At 39.9% G+C, this 22,211-nt stretch overlaps 1 protein-coding gene across 1 annotated transcript in view; it reads right to left on the bottom strand.

The window, feature by feature from the left end:
• Nucleotides 1–584: 584 nt before the first annotated feature.
• LOC137429981 (inactive dipeptidyl peptidase 10) overlaps nt 585–22,211 on the bottom strand; it is a 380,373-nt gene continuing 358,746 nt past the window's right edge. The window contains exon 27 of the mRNA XM_068120409.2: nt 585–1,121. Coding sequence (XP_067976510.2) covers nt 963–1,121 — 159 coding nt within the window. The 3' untranslated portion in view covers nt 585–962. The remainder of the gene's footprint in view (nt 1,122–22,211) is intronic.

Below are 22,211 nucleotides of genomic sequence, written 5' to 3'. Positions count from 1 at the left end.
GTTAATTATTTCCTGTCTGTTTGTTTGCTCGCGTGACCTGTAGGAGTCGATGGTTGCTCTCAGTATACCGTTAAAGGGTCGTTTGTGACACCACAGCACCATTTGAAATGCCAATACTTTCCCCCTTTTGCAATGTAGGTACGAGTCCCATCATAGGTAAACAATAAGGTATTTGAGCGGTAGTGAACACTGCTAAAGGAGTGCGGCGAACCAGGTGATGATGCAGTGCACCAAAAGTATCACTCTCTTCATGTATTGATGGTGAACGTGCTCTAAATTTTTGTGTTGCCTCCTACGGAGTGATTGTCTGGGGCAGGCACTGGAGAGAAGCAGATACCGATTAGACCAAGCATAGACATGTCAGTGTGCACATATGTCGGTGTGATGGATTTTTGCTTCAAAGTTACATTGACGCTGTTACATTGGAACTGAGTTTCACCAGCACCGCGGCTGTTAATGAATTGTGAGCAAATTGGAACTGCCGGGAGTGCAGAGTTTGTTTCTTCTTTGTGTCAAAGCGTGTTTGTCAAAGCCAATAATGTCACAAAGATAAATGGTCAGTGAAAGGAGAATAACAAACAGTAAAATGTGAGAACATTTCAATCTTGCCAACCATTTCTCATTTCAAAGAATATGTGTGACTTTCAGAAACAAAGTATATACAATGCAAACTTATATAAGATGGCGGTTGTTATGCTCGCCGTCATGATGGGGTCTTCAGTTCGACCTGGATGATCGTTTGTGAGGTCATGCAGCAAAAATCGTTCGAAATCATACTGGGGCCCAGTTGCCTGCCTTGAGATTTGGAACAAAACATTCCTTAAGGAATCGAGAGTCCTTGCTTCAAGTACAAATACGCTTATTCCACGGTCATCTCCTTTGGAGCAGCACTGGAGAGAAACTCTTTAGGGGCACATGACGGTGCATTCCCGTCTCCAGAGTTCATGACCAAATGCATGACATCACTCTTCTTCGTCTTCGTAGTCGTAGTCTTCATCAATTATATGTTCTCTTGGGTTGTCATGCCTTTGGAAACACTCGGCAAAGAAATTGGTCATCGCTTTGTACTGGTGCCTCCTGGCACGTTTGTCTGTCAAAAAATGCCCCATGTCTGGATAAACCTGGAAATAAGATACACGGCATAGTGTTAGCATGCATGTAAAAACCTGTAATACGAACAACTAATGGGAATTGCATGTCATCCAAACATGGCCCACTAAAATAACGGTTCAGGTGTTGTTTCTCAAGGTCTTTCACATGTTTCTAAAAACAAATAAAGCATTTATTCAGATAAACACACACACACATATTTATATATATATATATATATATATATATATATATATATAGATAGACAGTGCATTCAGAAAGTATTCAGACCCCTTCACTTTTTTCACATTTTGTTATGTTGCAGCCTTATGCTCAAATCGCTTAAATTCATTTTTCCCCTCATCAATCTACATTCAATACCCCATAATGACAAAGAGAAAACAGGATTTTAGAAAGTTTTGCAAATTTATTAAAAAGAAAGACCTCAAATATCACATTGACATAAGTATTCAGACCTTTAACTCAGTACTTAGTTGAAGCACCTTTGGCAGCGATTACAGCCTCGAGACTTCTTGGGTATGCCGCGACAAGCTTTGCACACCTGGATTTGGGGATTTTCTGCCATTCTTCTCTGCAGATTCTCTCAAGCTCTGTCAGGTTGGATGGGGACCGTCGGTGGACAGCCATTTTCAGGTCTCTCCAGAGATCTTCGATTGGGTTCAAGTCAGGGCTCTGGCTGGGCCACTCAAGGACCTTCACAGACTTGTCCCTAAGCCACTCCTGCGTTGTCCTGGCTGTGTGCTTCGGGTCATTGTCCTGTTGGAAGGTGAACCTTCGGCCCAGTCTGAGGTCCTGAGCACTCTGCTTCAGGTTTTCATTAAGGATATCTCTGTGCTTTGCTCTGTTCATTGTTCCCTCAACCCTGACCAGTCCCCCAGTCCCTGCTGCTGAAAAACACCCACACAGCATGATGCTGCCACCACCATGCTTCACCGTTGGGATGGTATTGGGCAGGTGATGAGCGGTGCCTGGTTTCCTCCAGACATGACGCTTAGAATTGAGGCAAAACAGTTCAATCTTCGTTTCATCAGACAACAGAATCTTGTTTCTAACAGTCTGAGAGTCCTTCAGGTGCTTTTTGTAAACTCTAAGCGGGCTTTCATGTGTCTTTCACCGAGGAGAGGCTTCCGTCTGGCCACTCTGCCATAGAGCCCAGATCGGTGGAGTGTTGCAGTGATGGTTGTCCTTCTGGAAGCTTCTCCCATCTCCACACAGGATCTCTGGAGCTCAGCCAGAGTGACCATCGGGTTCTTGGTCACCTCTCTTACCAAGGCCCTTCTCCCCTGATTGCTCAGTTTGGCCGGGCGGCCAGCTCTAGGAAGAGACCTGGTTGTTCCAAACTTCTTCCATTTAAGAATTATGGAGGCCACTGTGCTCTTGGGAACCTTCAATGCAGGAGAATTTTTTTTGTAGGCTTCCCCAGATCTGTGCCTCGACACAATCCTGTATCTGAGCTCTGCAGACAGTTCCTACGACCTCATGGCTTGGTTTTTGCTCTGATATGCATTGTCAGCTGTGAGACCTTATATAGACAGGTGTGTGCCTTTCCAAATCATGTCCAATCAATTGAATTTACCACAGGTGGACTCCAATCAAGGTATAGAAACATCTCAAAGATGGTCAAGAGAAATGGGAGGCACCTGAGCTAAATTTCAAGTGTCATAGCAAAGGTCTAAATACTTATGTCAATGTGATATTTCAGTTGTTTTTTAAAATAAATTTGCAAAACTTTCTAAAATCCTGTTTTCTCTTTGTCATTATGTGGTATTGAGTGTAGATTGATGAGGGAAATAATGAATTTAAACGATTTCAGCATAAGGCTGCAACATAACAAAATGTGAAAAAAGTGAAGGGGTCTGAATACTTTCTGAATGCACTGTATATCTTACTCTAATTCACCAAATGTCCGTCCGTCCATTCGAAGGTACCACAAAAACGGCTCAACCGATCGCAACGATATTTTGGGTGGGTATTCCTGGGACCCCTGGGAATAAAATAGGCTATATTGTTTTTCTAAGTTTTCCAAGTTTTCCAATTTTCCAGTTTTTCCAAACACAGTGGAATAATATTTACCGATATGAACAGTGATGTGGCTTTTCTTGAAATTCCACAAATACTGTTTATTCTATGTACCAGGAGAGAGTAGATAGACTCCTGACGAACTCTTCCTATATAAACGTGCGGCTCCGAAGTAACATGGCAGAGTGTGCAAAGTGACTGAGAAACAGGTGTAGCGGCCGCTTCCGTGTTACAGATTCGGCGCGCACTCTTCACACATAAATATGCGACTGAGAAAGACGTGTAGCGGCCGCTTCCGTTTTGCAGAATTCAATCTTTTTTCAAAATGGGTGCCATGTACCGTTTAGATTTTGATGATTTGCGTGTGATATGATTCAACGGATGTTTATATGGAATCGTTTAAAATAAAAAAGCCTTCAATTTCTGATATTTTGCCTTTTCATTTGGGCCTCCCAATTGAAGCCCAGCCCATAGGGTGGGTACCGTTGCTAGTATATATAATATAGACAGTGTGTTCCAAAAATACCTGGACAACTTTAGTTGTTAATATAATTATTACCACAAAAGATAGAATGATACCCTTCATTTTATATGATACAGAAACTCATATCGTTTTCTTTCATTTCAGGTCTGATGGTTTAATGTAAAATAAAATGATGACTCCACAGGAGAAAGCTCCGTGTGCCGAATGGTTATTTGAGACGAGATGCAAGTTCAGCGTAATTCCTGTACAAGATATGGAAAGAATCTGCCATTGCAGACTAGTATCAGAGAGTGGTACAAGAGGTTTAAGGAAACTGGAAGTTGTCATAAACTGGAAGTTGTCAGTACCGGTCGACCAAGCACAAGTGCAGCAGACGTTGAACGAGTACAGGAATAATTTCAACAAAGTCCCAGAAAGTCAATCCAACACACATCCAGAGAACTGAGACTACCAACCACCACTGTACACAGGATTTGTGAAAGACTGAAGCTTTATGCCATAAGGTGCAGATTCTGCAGAAACTCAAACCAAATTATGGACCCAAACACAAGGTGTTTGCCTTGGAAACGCTCAGTCGCATACAGGATGATGAAGATTAGCTGAAAAAGGTCATGTTCACAGACGAAGCTTGCTTTTATGTATCGGAGAAGGTCAACTGGCACAATTTGAGAATCTGGGGCTCTGAAAAACCTCACGTCGTCATTGAACAAATATGTGACAGTCCGAAGGTGTGGTGTGGTGTGGCCTTCTCCATGTGTGGTGTGGTGTGGCCTTCTCCATGACCGCTTGGTGGGTCCATTTTTCTTTATGGAGGATAAAGTGACCTCAAGAATTTACACGAACATTTTGGAAGGATTCACCTTCCCACAGGTTGAAGACCTGCAATCCGATATGATTTTGCAACAGGACGGCACTCCCCTCATTGAGCCTGAGTCGTTCAACCTGTGCTGAATGAAAATTATCAGGTCGCTGGATTGGCTGAGACGGGCTAACCGCCTGTCCCTCATCATCACCAAGCATAACCACCCTTGATTTTTTTTCTGTGGGCATTTGTCAAAAGATATTGTCAACACCAAGGTGGCAAACCTGCAGGATCTTCGTTTTCTGATCACAGCTGCATGCGCACTGTTGGACGTGAACATGCTGAGCCGAACATGGCAAGAACTCACGTACCACCTTGATGTCCTGTGGACAACAAACGGAGCATATTTTGAAGTGTATTGATGGTGTGCACTAAATTTTATGAGTTTCTGTATCATATAAATTAAAAGGTGTTGTATAATTTGTGGTTCTAAATATATTAACAACCAAAGTTGTCTGGGTCTTATTTGAGATCAAAAGATCAATATGAGGCAACGACGCAGAAGGTCCGCTTTTATTTATTGGTATTTCTATGGATGTATGTTTTACCATTGTAGCACAATAACACTTTTTATGTTCATTCCTCCCATTTTAGGTAAGCATAAGTATTGGAAAAAAATTACTGACAGGTGTTTCTTCTTGCATTGATCATTCACACACAAAAGAGCTGTGAATGTCTATTTTTGTTTTTAGCCTTTGCCTTTGCCTTGGGAGTCTGCCTTTGGTGGGCAAGAACCAAATTAAGACCAGAAAACTGTCTATGAAAGAAAAGCAAGCTATTTAGAAGCTGAACAAGCAGAATAATTCAATGAGAACCATAGCACAAAAATTGGACATATAAATTACAAAAATTTGGAATATCTTGAGAAAGAAAGAAACCACTATACCAGTGTATTTAGCAATATATACAACGACCAGGTTGGCGAAGGAAAACAACTGAAGTTGATGACAGAAAAATCATCAGAGCTGTGAAGAAAAACCCTAAAAAGATGTCAATGACATCACCAACAACTTCTTGAGTGCAGTGTTCAAAGTATCACAATCTATTGTTCACAGGAGACTGACAGCAGAATTACAAGGGCTACTCCGCAAGATGGAAACCTCTCACCAGCACCAAAACTAGAAATGCCAGATTAGAATTTGCCAAGAAGTACAGAGGTGAGCCAGTAGAGTTCTGGAACAGAGTTTTATAGAAATATGAGACGAAGATTAAACATTTACCAAATAATGTAATTGTGAAAACTAGGACGTGCCCGTACGTGGGTGCCCGTTCGGAAAAACATTCCAAACCGCGTGGCAGTAACGACCACAGAACCCCCCCCCTCTATTTACATGAAATGGTTTGGTCCATTCGCAAAGCCAAAGCGAACGACCACAGAACCCCCCCCCTCTATTTACATGAATGGTTTGGTCCATTCGCAAAGCCAAAGCGAACGGCGAACGGCTAAATCGCCATAGCTCGGTAACTACTTCTCCGATTAATATGAAACCTTGAAAAGGCACATCCTCAGGTCCCCAGCAATATACCTGGCAAGTTTCAAGTATATCGGACCCGTGGTTGTCGAGAAACAGCGGTCACAGACATACACACAGACATACAGAGATTACTGGAATTATAGATAGACTAGGACGTGCCCGTACGTGGGTGCCCGTTCGGAAAAACATTCCAAACCGCGTGGCAGTAACGACCACAGAACCCCCCCCCCCCTCTATTTACATGAAATGGTTTGGTCCATTCGCAAAGCCAAAGCGAACGACCACAGAACCCCCCCCTCTATTTACATGAATGGTTTGGTCCATTCGCAAAGCCAAAGCGAACGGCGAACGGCTAAATCGCCATAGCTCGGTAACTACTTGTCCGATTAATATGAAACCTTGAAAAGGCACATCCTCAGGTCCCCAGCAATATACCTGGCAAGTTTCAAGTATATCGGACCTGTGGTTGTCGAGAAACAGCGGTCACAGACATACACACAGACATACAGAGATTACTGGAATTATAGATAGACTAGGGCATGCCCGTACTATATATAAGCTAGGACGTGCCCGTACGTGGGTGCCCGTTCCTTGCCAAAAAAAAAAAAAAAAAAAAATTTGTGTAGGGGTGTGTGTGTGTAAACATCCTAGGGCGTGCCCGTACGTGGGTGCAAAAAAACATGCGTGCAAACAACAACAACAAAAAAAAACTTTGAAACCACGTGGCAGTAACGACCACAGAACCCCCCCCCCTCTATTTACATGAATGGTTTGGTCCATTCGCAACGACCACAGAACCCCCCCCCCCCCTCTATTTACATGCAATGGTTTGGTCCATTCGCAACGCCAAAGCGAACGGCGAACGGCTAAATCGCCATAGCTCGGTAAGTACTTGTCCGATTAATTTAAAACCTTGAAAAGGCACATCCTCGGGTCCCCAGCAATATACCTGGCAAGTTTAAAGTATATCGGACCCGTGGTTGTCGAGAAACAGCGGTCACAGACAAACAAACACACAGACACACAGACACACAGACACACAGACACACAGAGATTGCTGGAATTATAGATAGATGTGGAGAAAAGAAGAAACGACATTTGGTCCAATGCAAATAATACCTCATCTGCAAAGCATGTTTAGCATTTTCTTTATAATGAGTCTTATAATGAGTCTGATAGTCTCAGTGATGTGACATCTTGGATTATGAGTCTGATAGTCTCAGTGATGTGACATTTTGGATTATGAGTCTGATAGTCTCAGTGATGTGACATGTTGGATTATGAGTCTGATAGTCTCAGTGATGTGACATGTTGGATTATGAGTCAGATAGTCTCAGTGATGTGACATGTTGGATTATGAGTCTGATAGTCTGTGATGTGACATGTTGGATTATGAGTCTGATAGTCTCAGTGATGTGACATGTTGGATTATGAGTCTGATAGTCTCAGTGATGTGACATTTTGGATTATGAGTCTGATAGTCTCAGTGATGTGACATGTTGGATTATGAGTCTGATAGTCTCAGTGATGTGACATGTTGGATTATGAGTCAGATAGTCTCAGTGATGTGACATGTTGGATTATGAGTCTGATAGTCTGTGATGTGACATGTTGGATTATGAGTCTGATAGTCTCAGTGATGTGACATGTTGAATTATGAGTCTGATAGTCTCAGTGATGTGACATGTTGGATTATGAGTCAGATAGTCTCAGTGATGTGACATGTTGGATTATGAGTCTGATAGTCTGTGATGTGACATGTTGGATTATGAGTCTGATAGTCTCAGTGATGTGACATGTTGAATTATGAGTCTGATTGTCTCAGTGATGTGACATGTTGGATTATGAGTCTGATAGTCTCAGTGATGTGACATGTTGGATTATGAGTCTGATAGTCTCAGTGATGTGACATGTTGGATTATGAGTCTGATAGTCTCAGTGATGTGACATGTTGAATTATGAGTCTGATAGGCTCAGTGATGTGACATGTTGGATTATGAGTCTGATAGTCTCAGTGATGTGACATGTTGGATTATGAGTCTGATATTCTCAGTGATGTGACATGTTGAATTATGAGTCTGACAGTCTCAGCGATGTGACATGTTGGATTATGAGTCTGATTGTCTCAGTGATGTGACATGTTGGATTATGAGTCTGATTGGCTCACTGATGTGACTTGTTGGATTATGAGTCTGATTGGCTCAGTGATGTGACATGTTGGATTATGAGTCTGATTGTCTCAGTGATGTGACTTGTTGGATTATGAGTCTGATTGGCTCAGTGATGTGACATGTTGGATTATGAGTCTGATTGTCTCAGTGATGTGACTTGTTGGATTATGAATCTGATAGTCTCAGTGATGTGACATGTTGGATTATGAGTCTGATAGTCTCAGTAATGTGACATGTTGGATTTTAATGAGTCTGATTGTCTCAGTGATGTGACGTGTTGGATTATAATGAGTTTGATTGTCTCAGTGATGTGACGTTGGATTAAATGAGTCTGATTGGCTCAGTGATGTGACATGTTGGATTTTAATGAGTCTGATTGTCTCAGTGATGTGACATGTTGGACTTTAATGAGTCTGATTGTCTTGGTGATGTGATGTGTTGGATTATCAGTCTGATTGTCTCAGTGATGTGACATGTTGGATTATCAGTCTGATTGTCTCAGTGATGTGACATGTTGGAATATGAGTCTGATAGTCTCAGTGATGTGACATGTTGGATTATAATAAGTCAGATAGTCTCAGTGATGTGACATGTTGGATTTATCACTCTGATTGTCTCAGTGATGTGACATGTTGGATTATAATGAGTCTGATAGTCTCAGTGATGTGACATGTTGGATTATGAGTCTGATAGTCTCAGTGATGTGACATGTTGGATTATAATGAGTCAGATAGTCTCAGTGATGTGACATGTTGGATTATCAGTCTGATTGTCTCAGTGATGTGACATGTTGGATTATAATGAGTCTGATAGTCTCAGTGATGTGACATGTTGGATTATCAGTCTGATTGTCTCAGTGATGTGACATGTTGGATTATAATGAGTCTGATTGTCTCAGTGATGTGATGTGTTGGATTATAATGAGTCAGATTGTCTCAGTGATGTGACGTGTTGGATTATAATGAGTCTGATAGTCTCAGTGATGTGACATGTTGGATTATGAGTCTGATAGTCTCAGTGATGTGACATGTTGGATTATAATGAGTCAGATAGTCTCAGTGATGTGACATGTTGGATTATGAGTCTGATTGTCTCAGTGATGTGACATGTTGGATTATAATGAGTCTGATAGTCTCAGTGATGTGACATGTTGGATTATCAGTCTGATTGTTTCAGTGATGACATGTTGGATTATAATGAGTCAGATAGTCTCAGTGATGTGACATGTTGGATTATCAGTCTGATTGTCTCAGTGATGTGACATGTTGGATTATAATGAGTCAGATAGTCTCAGTGATGTGACATGTTGGATTATCAGTCCGATTGTCTCAGTGATGTGACGTGTTGGATTATAATTAGTCAGATTGTCTCAGTGATGTGACATGTTGGATTATGAGTCTGATAGTCTCAGTGATGTGACATGTTGGATTATGAGTCTGATTGTCTCAGTGATGTGACATGTTGGATTATGAGTCTGATAGTCTCAGTGATGTGACATGTTGGATTATGAGTCTGATAGTCTCAGTGATGTGACATGTTGGATTATCAGTCTGATTGTCTCAGTGATGTGACATGTTGGATTATAATGAGTCTGATAGTCTCAGTGATGTGACATGTTGAATTATGAGTCTGATAGTCTCAGTGATGTGACATGTTGGATTATGAGTCTGAAAGTCTCAGTGATGTGACATGTTGAATTATGAGTCAGATAGTCTCAGTGATGTGACATGTTGAATTATGAATCTGATAGTCTCAGTGATGTGACATGTTGAATTATGAGTCTGATAGTCTCAGTGATGTGACATGTTGGATTATGAGTCTGATAGTCTCAGTGATGTGACATGTTGGATTATGAGTCTGATTGTCTCAGTGATGTGACATGTTGGATTATGAGTCTGATAGTCTCAGTGATGTGACATGTTGGATTATGAGTCTGATAGTCTCAGTGATGTGACATGTTGAATTATGAGTCTGATAGTCTCAGTGATGTGACATGTTGGATTATGAGTCTGATCGTCTCAGTGATGTGACATGTTGGATTATGAGTCTGATAGTCTCAGTGATGTGACATGTTGAATTATGAGTCAGATAGTCTCAGTGATGTGACATGTTGAATTATGAGTCTGATAGTCTCAGTGATGTGACATGTTGGATTATGAGTCTGATCGTCTCAGTGATGTGACATGTTGGATTATGAGTCTGATCGTCTCAGTGATGTGACATGTTGGATTATGAGTCTGATAGTCTCAGTGATGTGACATGTTGAATTATGAGTCTGATTGTCTCAGTGATGTGACATGTTGGATTATAATGAGTCTGATTGTCTCAGTGATGTGATGTGTTGGATTATAATGAGTCAGATTGTCTCAGTGATGTGACGTGTTGGATTATAATGAGTCTGATAGTCTCAGTGATGTGACATGTTGGATTATGAGTCTGATAGTCTCAGTGATGTGACATGTTGGATTATAATGAGTCAGATAGTCTCAGTGATGTGACATGTTGGATTATGAGTCTGATTGTCTCAGTGATGTGACATGTTGGATTATAATGAGTCTGATAGTCTCAGTGATGTGACATGTTGGATTATCAGTCTGATTGTTTCAGTGATGACATGTTGGATTATAATGAGTCAGATAGTCTCAGTGATGTGACATGTTGGATTATCAGTCTGATTGTCTCAGTGATGTGACATGTTGGATTATAATGAGTCAGATAGTCTCAGTGATGTGACATGTTGGATTATCAGTCCGATTGTCTCAGTGATGTGACGTGTTGGATTATAATTAGTCAGATTGTCTCAGTGATGTGACATGTTGGATTATGAGTCTGATAGTCTCAGTGATGTGACATGTTGGATTATGAGTCTGATTGTCTCAGTGATGTGACATGTTGGATTATGAGTCTGATAGTCTCAGTGATGTGACATGTTGGATTATGAGTCTGATAGTCTCAGTGATGTGACATGTTGGATTATCAGTCTGATTGTCTCAGTGATGTGACATGTTGGATTATAATGAGTCTGATAGTCTCAGTGATGTGACATGTTGAATTATGAGTCTGATAGTCTCAGTGATGTGACATGTTGGATTATGAGTCTGAAAGTCTCAGTGATGTGACATGTTGAATTATGAGTCAGATAGTCTCAGTGATGTGACATGTTGAATTATGAATCTGATAGTCTCAGTGATGTGACATGTTGAATTATGAGTCTGATAGTCTCAGTGATGTGACATGTTGGATTATGAGTCTGATAGTCTCAGTGATGTGACATGTTGGATTATGAGTCTGATTGTCTCAGTGATGTGACATGTTGGATTATGAGTCTGATAGTCTCAGTGATGTGACATGTTGGATTATGAGTCTGATAGTCTCAGTGATGTGACATGTTGAATTATAAGTCTGATAGTCTCAGTGATGTGACATGTTGGATTATGAGTCTGATCGTCTCAGTGATGTGACATGTTGGATTATGAGTCTGATAGTCTCAGTGATGTGACATGTTGAATTATGAGTCAGATAGTCTCAGTGATGTGACATGTTGAATTATGAGTCTGATAGTCTCAGTGATGTGACATGTTGGATTATGAATCTGATAGTCTCAGTGATGTGACATGTTGGATTATGAGTCTGATAGTCTCAGTGATGTGACATGTTGGATTATGAGTCTGATAGTCTCAGTAATGTGACATGTTGGATTAAATGAGTCTGATTGGCTCAGTGATGTGACATGTTGGATTATAATGAGTCTGATTGTCTCAGTGATGTGATGTGTTGGATTATAATGAGTCTGATAGTCTCAGTGATGTGACATGTTGGATTATCAGTCTGATTGTCTCAGTGATGTGACATGTTGGATTATCAGTCTGATTGTCTCAGTGATGTGACATGTTGGATTATCAGTCTGATTGTCTCAGTGATGTGACATGTTGGATTATGAGTCTGATAGTCTCAGTGATGTAACATGTTGGATTATGAGTCTGATAGTCTCAGTGATGTGACATGTTGGATTATAATGAGTCAGATAGTCTCAGTGATGTGACATGTTGGATTATCAGTCTGATTGTCTCAGTGATGTGACATGTTGGATTTTAATGAGTCTGATAGTCTCAGTGATGTGACATGTTGGATTATCAGTCTGATTGTCCCAGTGATGTGACATGTTGGATGATAATGAGTCTGATAGTCTCAGTGATGTGAGATGTTGGATTATGAGTCTGATTGTCTCAGTGATGTGACATGTTGGATTATTATCAGTCTGATTGTCTCAGTGATGTGACATGTTGGATTAAAATGAGTCAGATAGTCTCAGTGATGTGACATGTTGGATTATGAGTCAGATAGTCTCAGTGATGTGACATGTTGAATTATGAGTCAGATAGTCTCAGTGATGTGACATGTTGAATTATGAGTCAGATAGTCTCAGTGATGTGACATGTTGAATTATGAGTCTGATAGTCTCAGTGATGTGACATGTTGGATTATGAGTCTGATAGTCTCAGTGATGTGACATGTTGAATTATGAGTCTGATAGTCTAAGTGATGTGACATGTTGGATTTTGAGTCTGATTGTCTCAGTGATGTGACATGTTGGATTATGAGTCTGATAGTCTCAGTGATGTGACATGTTGGATTATGAGTCTGATTGGCTCAGCGATGTGACATGTTGAATTATGAGTCTGATAGTCTCAGTGATGTGACATGTTGGATTTTGAGTCTGATTGTCTGTGATGTGACATGTTGAATTATGAGTCTGATAGTCTCAGTGATGTGACATGTTGGATTAATGAGTCTGATTGGCTCAGTGATGTGACATGTTGAATTATGAGTCTGATTGTCTCAGTGATGTGACATGTTGGATTTTAATGAGTCTGATTGTCTCAGTGATGTGACATGTTGGACTTTAATGAGTCTGATTGTCTTGGTGATGTGATGTGTTGGATTATCAGTCTGATTGTCTCAGTGATGTGACATGTTGGATTATCAGTCTGATTGTCTCAGTGATGTGACATGTTGGATTATGAGTCAGATAGTCTCAGTGATGTGACATGTTGGAATATGAGTCTGATAGTCTCAGTGATGTGACATGTTGGATTATAATAAGTCAGATAGTCTCAGTGATGTGACATGTTGGACATGTTGTCCAACATGTTGAGACATGTTGAGACTATCAGATGTGACATGTCAGTGATGTCTCAGTGATGTGACATGTTGGATTATCAGTCTGATTGTCTCAGTGATGTGACATGTTGGATTATGAGTCAGATAGTCTCAGTGATGTGACATGTTGGAATATGAGTCTGATAGTCTCAGTGATGTGACATGTTGGATTATAATGAGTCAGATAGTCTCAGTGATGTGACATGCTGGATTATCAGTCTGATTGTCTCAGTGATGTGACATGTTGGATTATAATGAGTCTGATAGTCTCAGTGATGTGACATGTTGGATTATCAGTCTGATTGTCTCAGTGATGTGACATGTTGGATTATAATGAGTCTGATTGTCTCAGTGATGTGATGTGTTGGATTATAATGAGTCAGATTGTCTCAGTGATGTGACGTGTTGGATTATAATGAGTCTGACAGTCTCAGTGATGTGACATGTTGGATTATGAGTCTGATAGTCTCAGTGATGTGACATGTTGGATTATGAGTCAGATAGTCTCAGTGATGTGACATGTTGGAATATGAGTCTGATTGGCTCAGTGATGTGACATGTTGGATTATGAGTGTGATTGGCTCAGCGATGTGACATGTTGGATTATGAGTCTGATTGGCTCAGTGATGTGACATATTGGATTATGTGTCTGATTGCCTCAGTAATGTGACTTGTTGGAATATGAGTCTGATTGGCTCAGTGATGTGACATGTTGGATTATAATGAGTCTGATTGTCTCAGTGATGTGATGTGTTGGATTATAATGAGTCAGATTGTCTCAGTGATGTGACGTGTTGGATTATAATGAGTCTGATAGTCTCAGTGATGTGACATGTTGGATTATGAGTCTGATAGTCTCAGTGATGTGACATGTTGGATTATAATGAGTCAGATAGTCTCAGTGATGTGACATGTTGGATTATCAGTCTGATTGTCTCAGTGATGTGACATGTTGGATTATAATGAGTCTGATAGTCTCAGTGATGTGACATGTTGGATTAATCAGTCTGATTGTTTCAGTGATGACATGTTGGATTATAATGAGTCAGATAGTCTCAGTGATGTGACATGTTGGATTATCAGTCTGATTGTCTCAGTGATGTGACATGTTGGATTATAATGAGTCAGATAGTCTCAGTGATGTGACATGTTGGATTATCAGTCCGATTGTCTCAGTGATGTGACGTGTTGGATTATAATTAGTCAGATTGTCTCAGTGATGTGACATGTTGGATTATGAGTCTGATAGTCTCAGTGATGTGACATGTTGGATTATGAGTCTGATTGTCTCAGTGATGTGACATGTTGGATTATGAGTCTGATAGTCTCAGTGATGTGACATGTTGGATTATGAGTCTGATAGTCTCAGTGATGTGACATGTTGGATTATCAGTCTGATTGTCTCAGTGATGTGACATGTTGGATTATAATGAGTCTGATAGTCTCAGTGATGTGACATGTTGAATTATGAGTCTGATAGTCTCAGTGATGTGACATGTTGGATTATGAGTCTGAAAGTCTCAGTGATGTGACATGTTGAATTATGAGTCAGATAGTCTCAGTGATGTGACATGTTGAATTATGAATCTGATAGTCTCAGTGATGTGACATGTTGAATTATGAGTCTGATAGTCTCAGTGATGTGACATGTTGGATTATGAGTCTGATAGTCTCAGTGATGTGACATGTTGGATTATGAGTCTGATTGTCTCAGTGATGTGACATGTTGGATTATGAGTCTGATAGTCTCAGTGATGTGACATGTTGGATTATGAGTCTGATAGTCTCAGTGATGTGACATGTTGAATTATGAGTCTGATAGTCTCAGTGATGTGACATGTTGGATTATGAGTCTGATCGTCTCAGTGATGTGACCTGTTGGATTATGAATCTGATAGTCTCGGTGATGTGACATGTTGAATTATGAGTCAGATAGTCTCAGTGATGTGACATGTTGAATTATGAGTCTGATAGTCTCAGTGATGTGACATGTTGGATTATGAATCTGATAGTCTCAGTGATGTGACATGTTGGATTATGAGTCTGATAGTCTCAGTGATGTGACATGTTGGATTATGAGTCTGATAGTCTCAGTAATGTGACATGTTGGATTAAATGAGTCTGATTGGCTCAGTGATGTGACATGTTGGATTATAATGAGTCTGATTGTCTCAGTGATGTGATGTGTTGGATTATAATGAGTCTGATAGTCTCAGTGATGTGACATGTTGGATTATCAGTCTGATTGTCTCAGTGATGTGACATGTTGGATTATCAGTCTGATTGTCTCAGTGATGTGACATGTTGGATTATCAGTCTGATTGTCTCAGTGATGTGACATGTTGGATTATGAGTCTGATAGTCTCAGTGATGTAACATGTTGGATTATGAGTCTGATAGTCTCAGTGATGTGACATGTTGGATTATAATGAGTCAGATAGTCTCAGTGATGTGACATGTTGGATTATCAGTCTGATTGTCTCAGTGATGTGACATGTTGGATTTTAATGAGTCTGATAGTCTCAGTGATGTGACATGTTGGATTATCAGTCTGATTGTCTCAGTGATGTGACATGTTGGATGATAATGAGTCTGATAGTCTCAGTGATGTGAGATGTTGGATTATGAGTCTGATTGTCTCAGTGATGTGACATGTTGGATTATCAGTCTGATTGTCTCAGTGATGTGACATGTTGGATTAAAATGAGTCAGATAGTCTCAGTGATGTGACATGTTGGATTATGAGTCAGATAGTCTCAGTGATGTGACATGTTGAATTATGAGTCAGATAGTCTCAGTGATGTGACATGTTGAATTATGAGTCAGATAGTCTCAGTGATGTGACATGTTGAATTATGAGTCTGATAGTCTCAGTGATGTGACATGTTGGATTATGAGTCTGATAGTCTCAGTGATGTGACATGTTGAATTATGAGTCTGATAGTCTAAGTGATGTGACATGTTGGATTTTGAGTCTGATTGTCTCAGTGATGTGACATGTTGGATTATGAGTCTGATAGTCTCAGTGATGTGACATGTTGGATTATGAGTCTGATTGGCTCAGTGATGTGACATGTTGAATTATGAGTCTGATAGTCTCAGTGATGTGACATGTTGGATTTTGAGTCTGATTGTCTGTGATGTGACATGTTGAATTATGAGTCTGATAGTCTCAGTGATGTGACATGTTGGATTATGAGTCTGATTGGCTCAGTGATGTGACATGTTGAATTATGAGTCTGATTGTCTCAGTGATGTGACATGTTGGATTTTAATGAGTCTGATTGTCTCAGTGATGTGACATGTTGGACTTTAATGAGTCTGATTGTCTTGGTGATGTGATGTGTTGGATTATCAGTCTGATTGTCTCAGTGATGTGACATGTTGGATTATATCAGTCTGATTGTCTCAGTGATGTGACATGTTGGATTATGAGTCAGATAGTCTCAGTGATGTGACATGTTGGAATATGAGTCTGATAGTCTCAGTGATGTGACATGTTGGATTATAATAAGTCAGATAGTCTCGGTGATGTGACATGTTGGATTTATCACTCTGATTGTCTCAGTGATGTGACATGTTGGATTATAATGAGTCTGATAGTCTCAGTGATGTGACATGTTGGATTATGAGTCTGATAGTCTCAGTGATGTGACATGTTGGATTATAATGAGTCAGATAGTCTCAGTGATGTGACATGCTGGATTATCAGTCTGATTGTCTCAGTGATGTGACATGTTGGATTATAATGAGTCTGATAGTCTCAGTGATGTGACATGTTGGATTATCAGTCTGATTGTCTCAGTGATGTGACATGTTGGATTATAATGAGTCTGATTGTCTCAGTGATGTGATGTGTTGGATTATAATGAGTCAGATTGTCTCAGTGATGTGACGTGTTGGATTATAATGAGTCTGACAGTCTCAGTGATGTGACATGTTGGATTATGAGTCTGATAGTCTCAGTGATGTGACATGTTGGATTATGAGTCAGATAGTCTCAGTGATGTGACATGTTGGAATATGAGTCTGATTGGCTCAGTGATGTGACATGTTGGATTATGAGTGTGATTGGCTCAGCGATGTGACATGTTGGATTATGAGTCTGATTGGCTCAGTGATGTGACATATTGGATTATGAGTCTGATTGCCTCAGTAATGTGACTTGTTGGAATATGAGTCTGATTGGCTCAGTGATGTGACATGTTGGATTATGAGTCAGATAGTCTCAGTGATGTGACATGTTGAATTATGAGTCTGATAGTCTCAGTGATGTGACATGTTGAATTATGAGTCTGATTGTCTCAGTGATGTGACATGTTGGATTATAATGAGTCTGATTGTCTCAGTGATGTGATGTGTTGGATTATAATGAGTCAGATTGTCTCAGTGATGTGACGTGTTGGATTATAATGAGTCTGATAGTCTCAGTGATGTGACATGTTGGATTATGAGTCTGATAGTCTCAGTGATGTGACATGTTGGATTATAATGAGTCAGATAGTCTCAGTGATGTGACATGTTGGATTATGAGTCTGATTGTCTCAGTGATGTGACATGTTGGATTATAATGAGTCTGATAGTCTCAGTGATGTGACATGTTGGATTATCAGTCTGATTGTTTCAGTGATGACATGTTGGATTATAATGAGTCAGATAGTCTCAGTGATGTGACATGTTGGATTATCAGTCTGATTGTCTCAGTGATGTGACATGTTGGATTATAATGAGTCAGATAGTCTCAGTGATGTGACATGTTGGATTATCAGTCCGATTGTCTCAGTGATGTGACGTGTTGGATTATAATTAGTCAGATTGTCTCAGTGATGTGACATGTTGGATTATGAGTCTGATAGTCTCAGTGATGTGACATGTTGGATTATGAGTCTGATTGTCTCAGTGATGTGACATGTTGGATTATGAGTCTGATAGTCTCAGTGATGTGACATGTTGGATTATGAGTCTGATAGTCTCAGTGATGTGACATGTTGGATTATCAGTCTGATTGTCTCAGTGATGTGACATGTTGGATTATAATGAGTCTGATAGTCTCAGTGATGTGACATGTTGAATTATGAGTCTGATAGTCTCAGTGATGTGACATGTTGGATTATGAGTCTGAAAGTCTCAGTGATGTGACATGTTGAATTATGAGTCAGATAGTCTCAGTGATGTGACATGTTGAATTATGAATCTGATAGTCTCAGTGATGTGACATGTTGAATTATGAGTCTGATAGTCTCAGTGATGTGACATGTTGGATTATGAGTCTGATAGTCTCAGTGATGTGACATGTTGGATTATGAGTCTGATTGTCTCAGTGATGTGACATGTTGGATTATGAGTCTGATAGTCTCAGTGATGTGACATGTTGGATTATGAGTCTGATAGTCTCAGTGATGTGACATGTTGAATTATAAGTCTGATAGTCTCAGTGATGTGACATGTTGGATTATGAGTCTGATCGTCTCAGTGATGTGACATGTTGGATTATGAGTCTGATAGTCTCAGTGATGTGACATGTTGAATTATGAGTCAGATAGTCTCAGTGATGTGACATGTTGAATTATGAGTCTGATAGTCTCAGTGATGTGACATGTTGGATTATGAATCTGATAGTCTCAGTGATGTGACATGTTGGATTATGAGTCTGATAGTCTCAGTGATGTGACATGTTGGATTATGAGTCTGATAGTCTCAGTAATGTGACATGTTGGATTAAATGAGTCTGATTGGCTCAGTGATGTGACATGTTGGATTATAATGAGTCTGATTGTCTCAGTGATGTGATGTGTTGGATTATAATGAGTCTGATAGTCTCAGTGATGTGACATGTTGGATTATCAGTCTGATTGTCTCAGTGATGTGACATGTTGGATTATCAGTCTGATTGTCTCAGTGATGTGACATGTTGGATTATCAGTCTGATTGTCTCAGTGATGTGACATGTTGGATTATGAGTCTGATAGTCTCAGTGATGTAACATGTTGGATTATGAGTCTGATAGTCTCAGTGATGTGACATGTTGGATTATAATGAGTCAGATAGTCTCAGTGATGTGACATGTTGGATTATCAGTCTGATTGTCTCAGTGATGTGACATGTTGGATTTTAATGAGTCTGATAGTCTCAGTGATGTGACATGTTGGATTATCAGTCTGATTGTCCCAGTGATGTGACATGTTGGATGATAATGAGTCTGATAGTCTCAGTGATGTGAGATGTTGGATTATGAGTCTGATTGTCTCAGTGATGTGACATGTTGGATTATTATCAGTCTGATTGTCTCAGTGATGTGACATGTTGGATTAAAATGAGTCAGATAGTCTCAGTGATGTGACATGTTGGATTATGAGTCAGATAGTCTCAGTGATGTGACATGTTGAATTATGAGTCAGATAGTCTCAGTGATGTGACATGTTGAATTATGAGTCAGATAGTCTCAGTGATGTGACATGTTGAATTATGAGTCTGATAGTCTCAGTGATGTGACATGTTGGATTATGAGTCTGATAGTCTCAGTGATGTGACATGTTGAATTATGAGTCTGATAGTCTAAGTGATGTGACATGTTGGATTTTGAGTCTGATTGTCTCAGTGATGTGACATGTTGGATTATGAGTCTGATAGTCTCAGTGATGTGACATGTTGGATTATGAGTCTGATTGGCTCAGCGATGTGACATGTTGAATTATGAGTCTGATAGTCTCAGTGATGTGACATGTTGGATTTTGAGTCTGATTGTCTGTGATGTGACATGTTGAATTATGAGTCTGATAGTCTCAGTGATGTGACATGTTGGATTAATGAGTCTGATTGGCTCAGTGATGTGACATGTTGAATTATGAGTCTGATTGTCTCAGTGATGTGACATGTTGGATTTTAATGAGTCTGATTGTCTCAGTGATGTGACATGTTGGACTTTAATGAGTCTGATTGTCTTGGTGATGTGATGTGTTGGATTATCAGTCTGATTGTCTCAGTGATGTGACATGTTGGATTATCAGTCTGATTGTCTCAGTGATGTGACATGTTGGATTATGAGTCAGATAGTCTCAGTGATGTGACATGTTGGAATATGAGTCTGATAGTCTCAGTGATGTGACATGTTGGATTATAATAAGTCAGATAGTCTCAGTGATGTGACATGTTGGACATGTTGTCCAACATGTTGAGACATGTTGAGACTATCAGATGTGACATGTCAGTGATGTCTCAGTGATGTGACATGTTGGATTATCAGTCTGATTGTCTCAGTGATGTGACATGTTGGATTATGAGTCAGATAGTCTCAGTGATGTGACATGTTGGAATATGAGTCTGATAGTCTCAGTGATGTGACATGTTGGATTATAATAAGTCAGATAGTCTCAGTGATGTGACATGTTGGATTTATCACTCTGATTGTCTCAGTGATGTGACATGTTGGATTATAATGAGTCTGATAGTCTCAGTGATGTGACATGTTGGATTATGAGTCTGATAGTCTCAGTGATGTGACATGTTGGATTATAATGAGTCAGATAGTCTCAGTGATGTGACATGCTGGATTATCAGTCTGATTGTCTCAGTGATGTGACATGTTGGATTATAATGAGTCTGATAGTCTCAGTGATGTGACATGTTGGATTATCAGTCTGATTGTCTCAGTGATGTGACATGTTGGATTATAATGAGTCTGATTGTCTCAGTGATGTGATGTGTTGGATTATAATGAGTCAGATTGTCTCAGTGATGTGACGTGTTGGATTATAATGAGTCTGACAGTCTCAGTGATGTGACATGTTGGATTATGAGTCTGATAGTCTCAGTGATGTGACATGTTGGATTATGAGTCAGATAGTCTCAGTGATGTGACATGTTGGAATATGAGTCTGATTGGCTCAGTGATGTGACATGTTGGATTATGAGTGTGATTGGCTCAGCGATGTGACATGTTGGATTATGAGTCTGATTGGCTCAGTGATGTGACATATTGGATTATGTGTCTGATTGCCTCAGTAATGTGACTTGTTGGAATATGAGTCTGATTGGCTCAGTGATGTGACATGTTGGATTATAATGAGTCTGATTGTCTCAGTGATGTGATGTGTTGGATTATAATGAGTCAGATTGTCTCAGTGATGTGACGTGTTGGATTATAATGAGTCTGATAGTCTCAGTGATGTGACATGTTGGATTATGAGTCTGATAGTCTCAGTGATGTGACATGTTGGATTATAATGAGTCAGATAGTCTCAGTGATGTGACATGTTGGATTATCAGTCTGATTGTCTCAGTGATGTGACATGTTGGATTATAATGAGTCTGATAGTCTCAGTGATGTGACATGTTGGATTAATCAGTCTGATTGTTTCAGTGATGACATGTTGGATTATAATGAGTCAGATAGTCTCAGTGATGTGACATGTTGGATTATCAGTCTGATTGTCTCAGTGATGTGACATGTTGGATTATAATGAGTCAGATAGTCTCAGTGATGTGACATGTTGGATTATCAGTCCGATTGTCTCAGTGATGTGACGTGTTGGATTATAATTAGTCAGATTGTCTCAGTGATGTGACATGTTGGATTATGAGTCTGATAGTCTCAGTGATGTGACATGTTGGATTATGAGTCTGATTGTCTCAGTGATGTGACATGTTGGATTATGAGTCTGATAGTCTCAGTGATGTGACATGTTGGATTATGAGTCTGATAGTCTCAGTGATGTGACATGTTGGATTATCAGTCTGATTGTCTCAGTGATGTGACATGTTGGATTATAATGAGTCTGATAGTCTCAGTGATGTGACATGTTGAATTATGAGTCTGATAGTCTCAGTGATGTGACATGTTGGATTATGAGTCTGAAAGTCTCAGTGATGTGACATGTTGAATTATGAGTCAGATAGTCTCAGTGATGTGACATGTTGAATTATGAATCTGA

The sequence above is a fragment of the Myxine glutinosa genome, chromosome 6 (assembly GCF_964187855.1).
Source record: "Myxine glutinosa chromosome 6, kmMyxGlut1.1, whole genome shotgun sequence".
NCBI classification, from domain to species: domain Eukaryota; kingdom Metazoa; phylum Chordata; class Myxini; order Myxiniformes; family Myxinidae; genus Myxine; species Myxine glutinosa.
The sequence above is the reverse complement of the archived record's forward strand: the minus strand, read 5'-3'. Positions and strand labels throughout refer to the sequence as shown.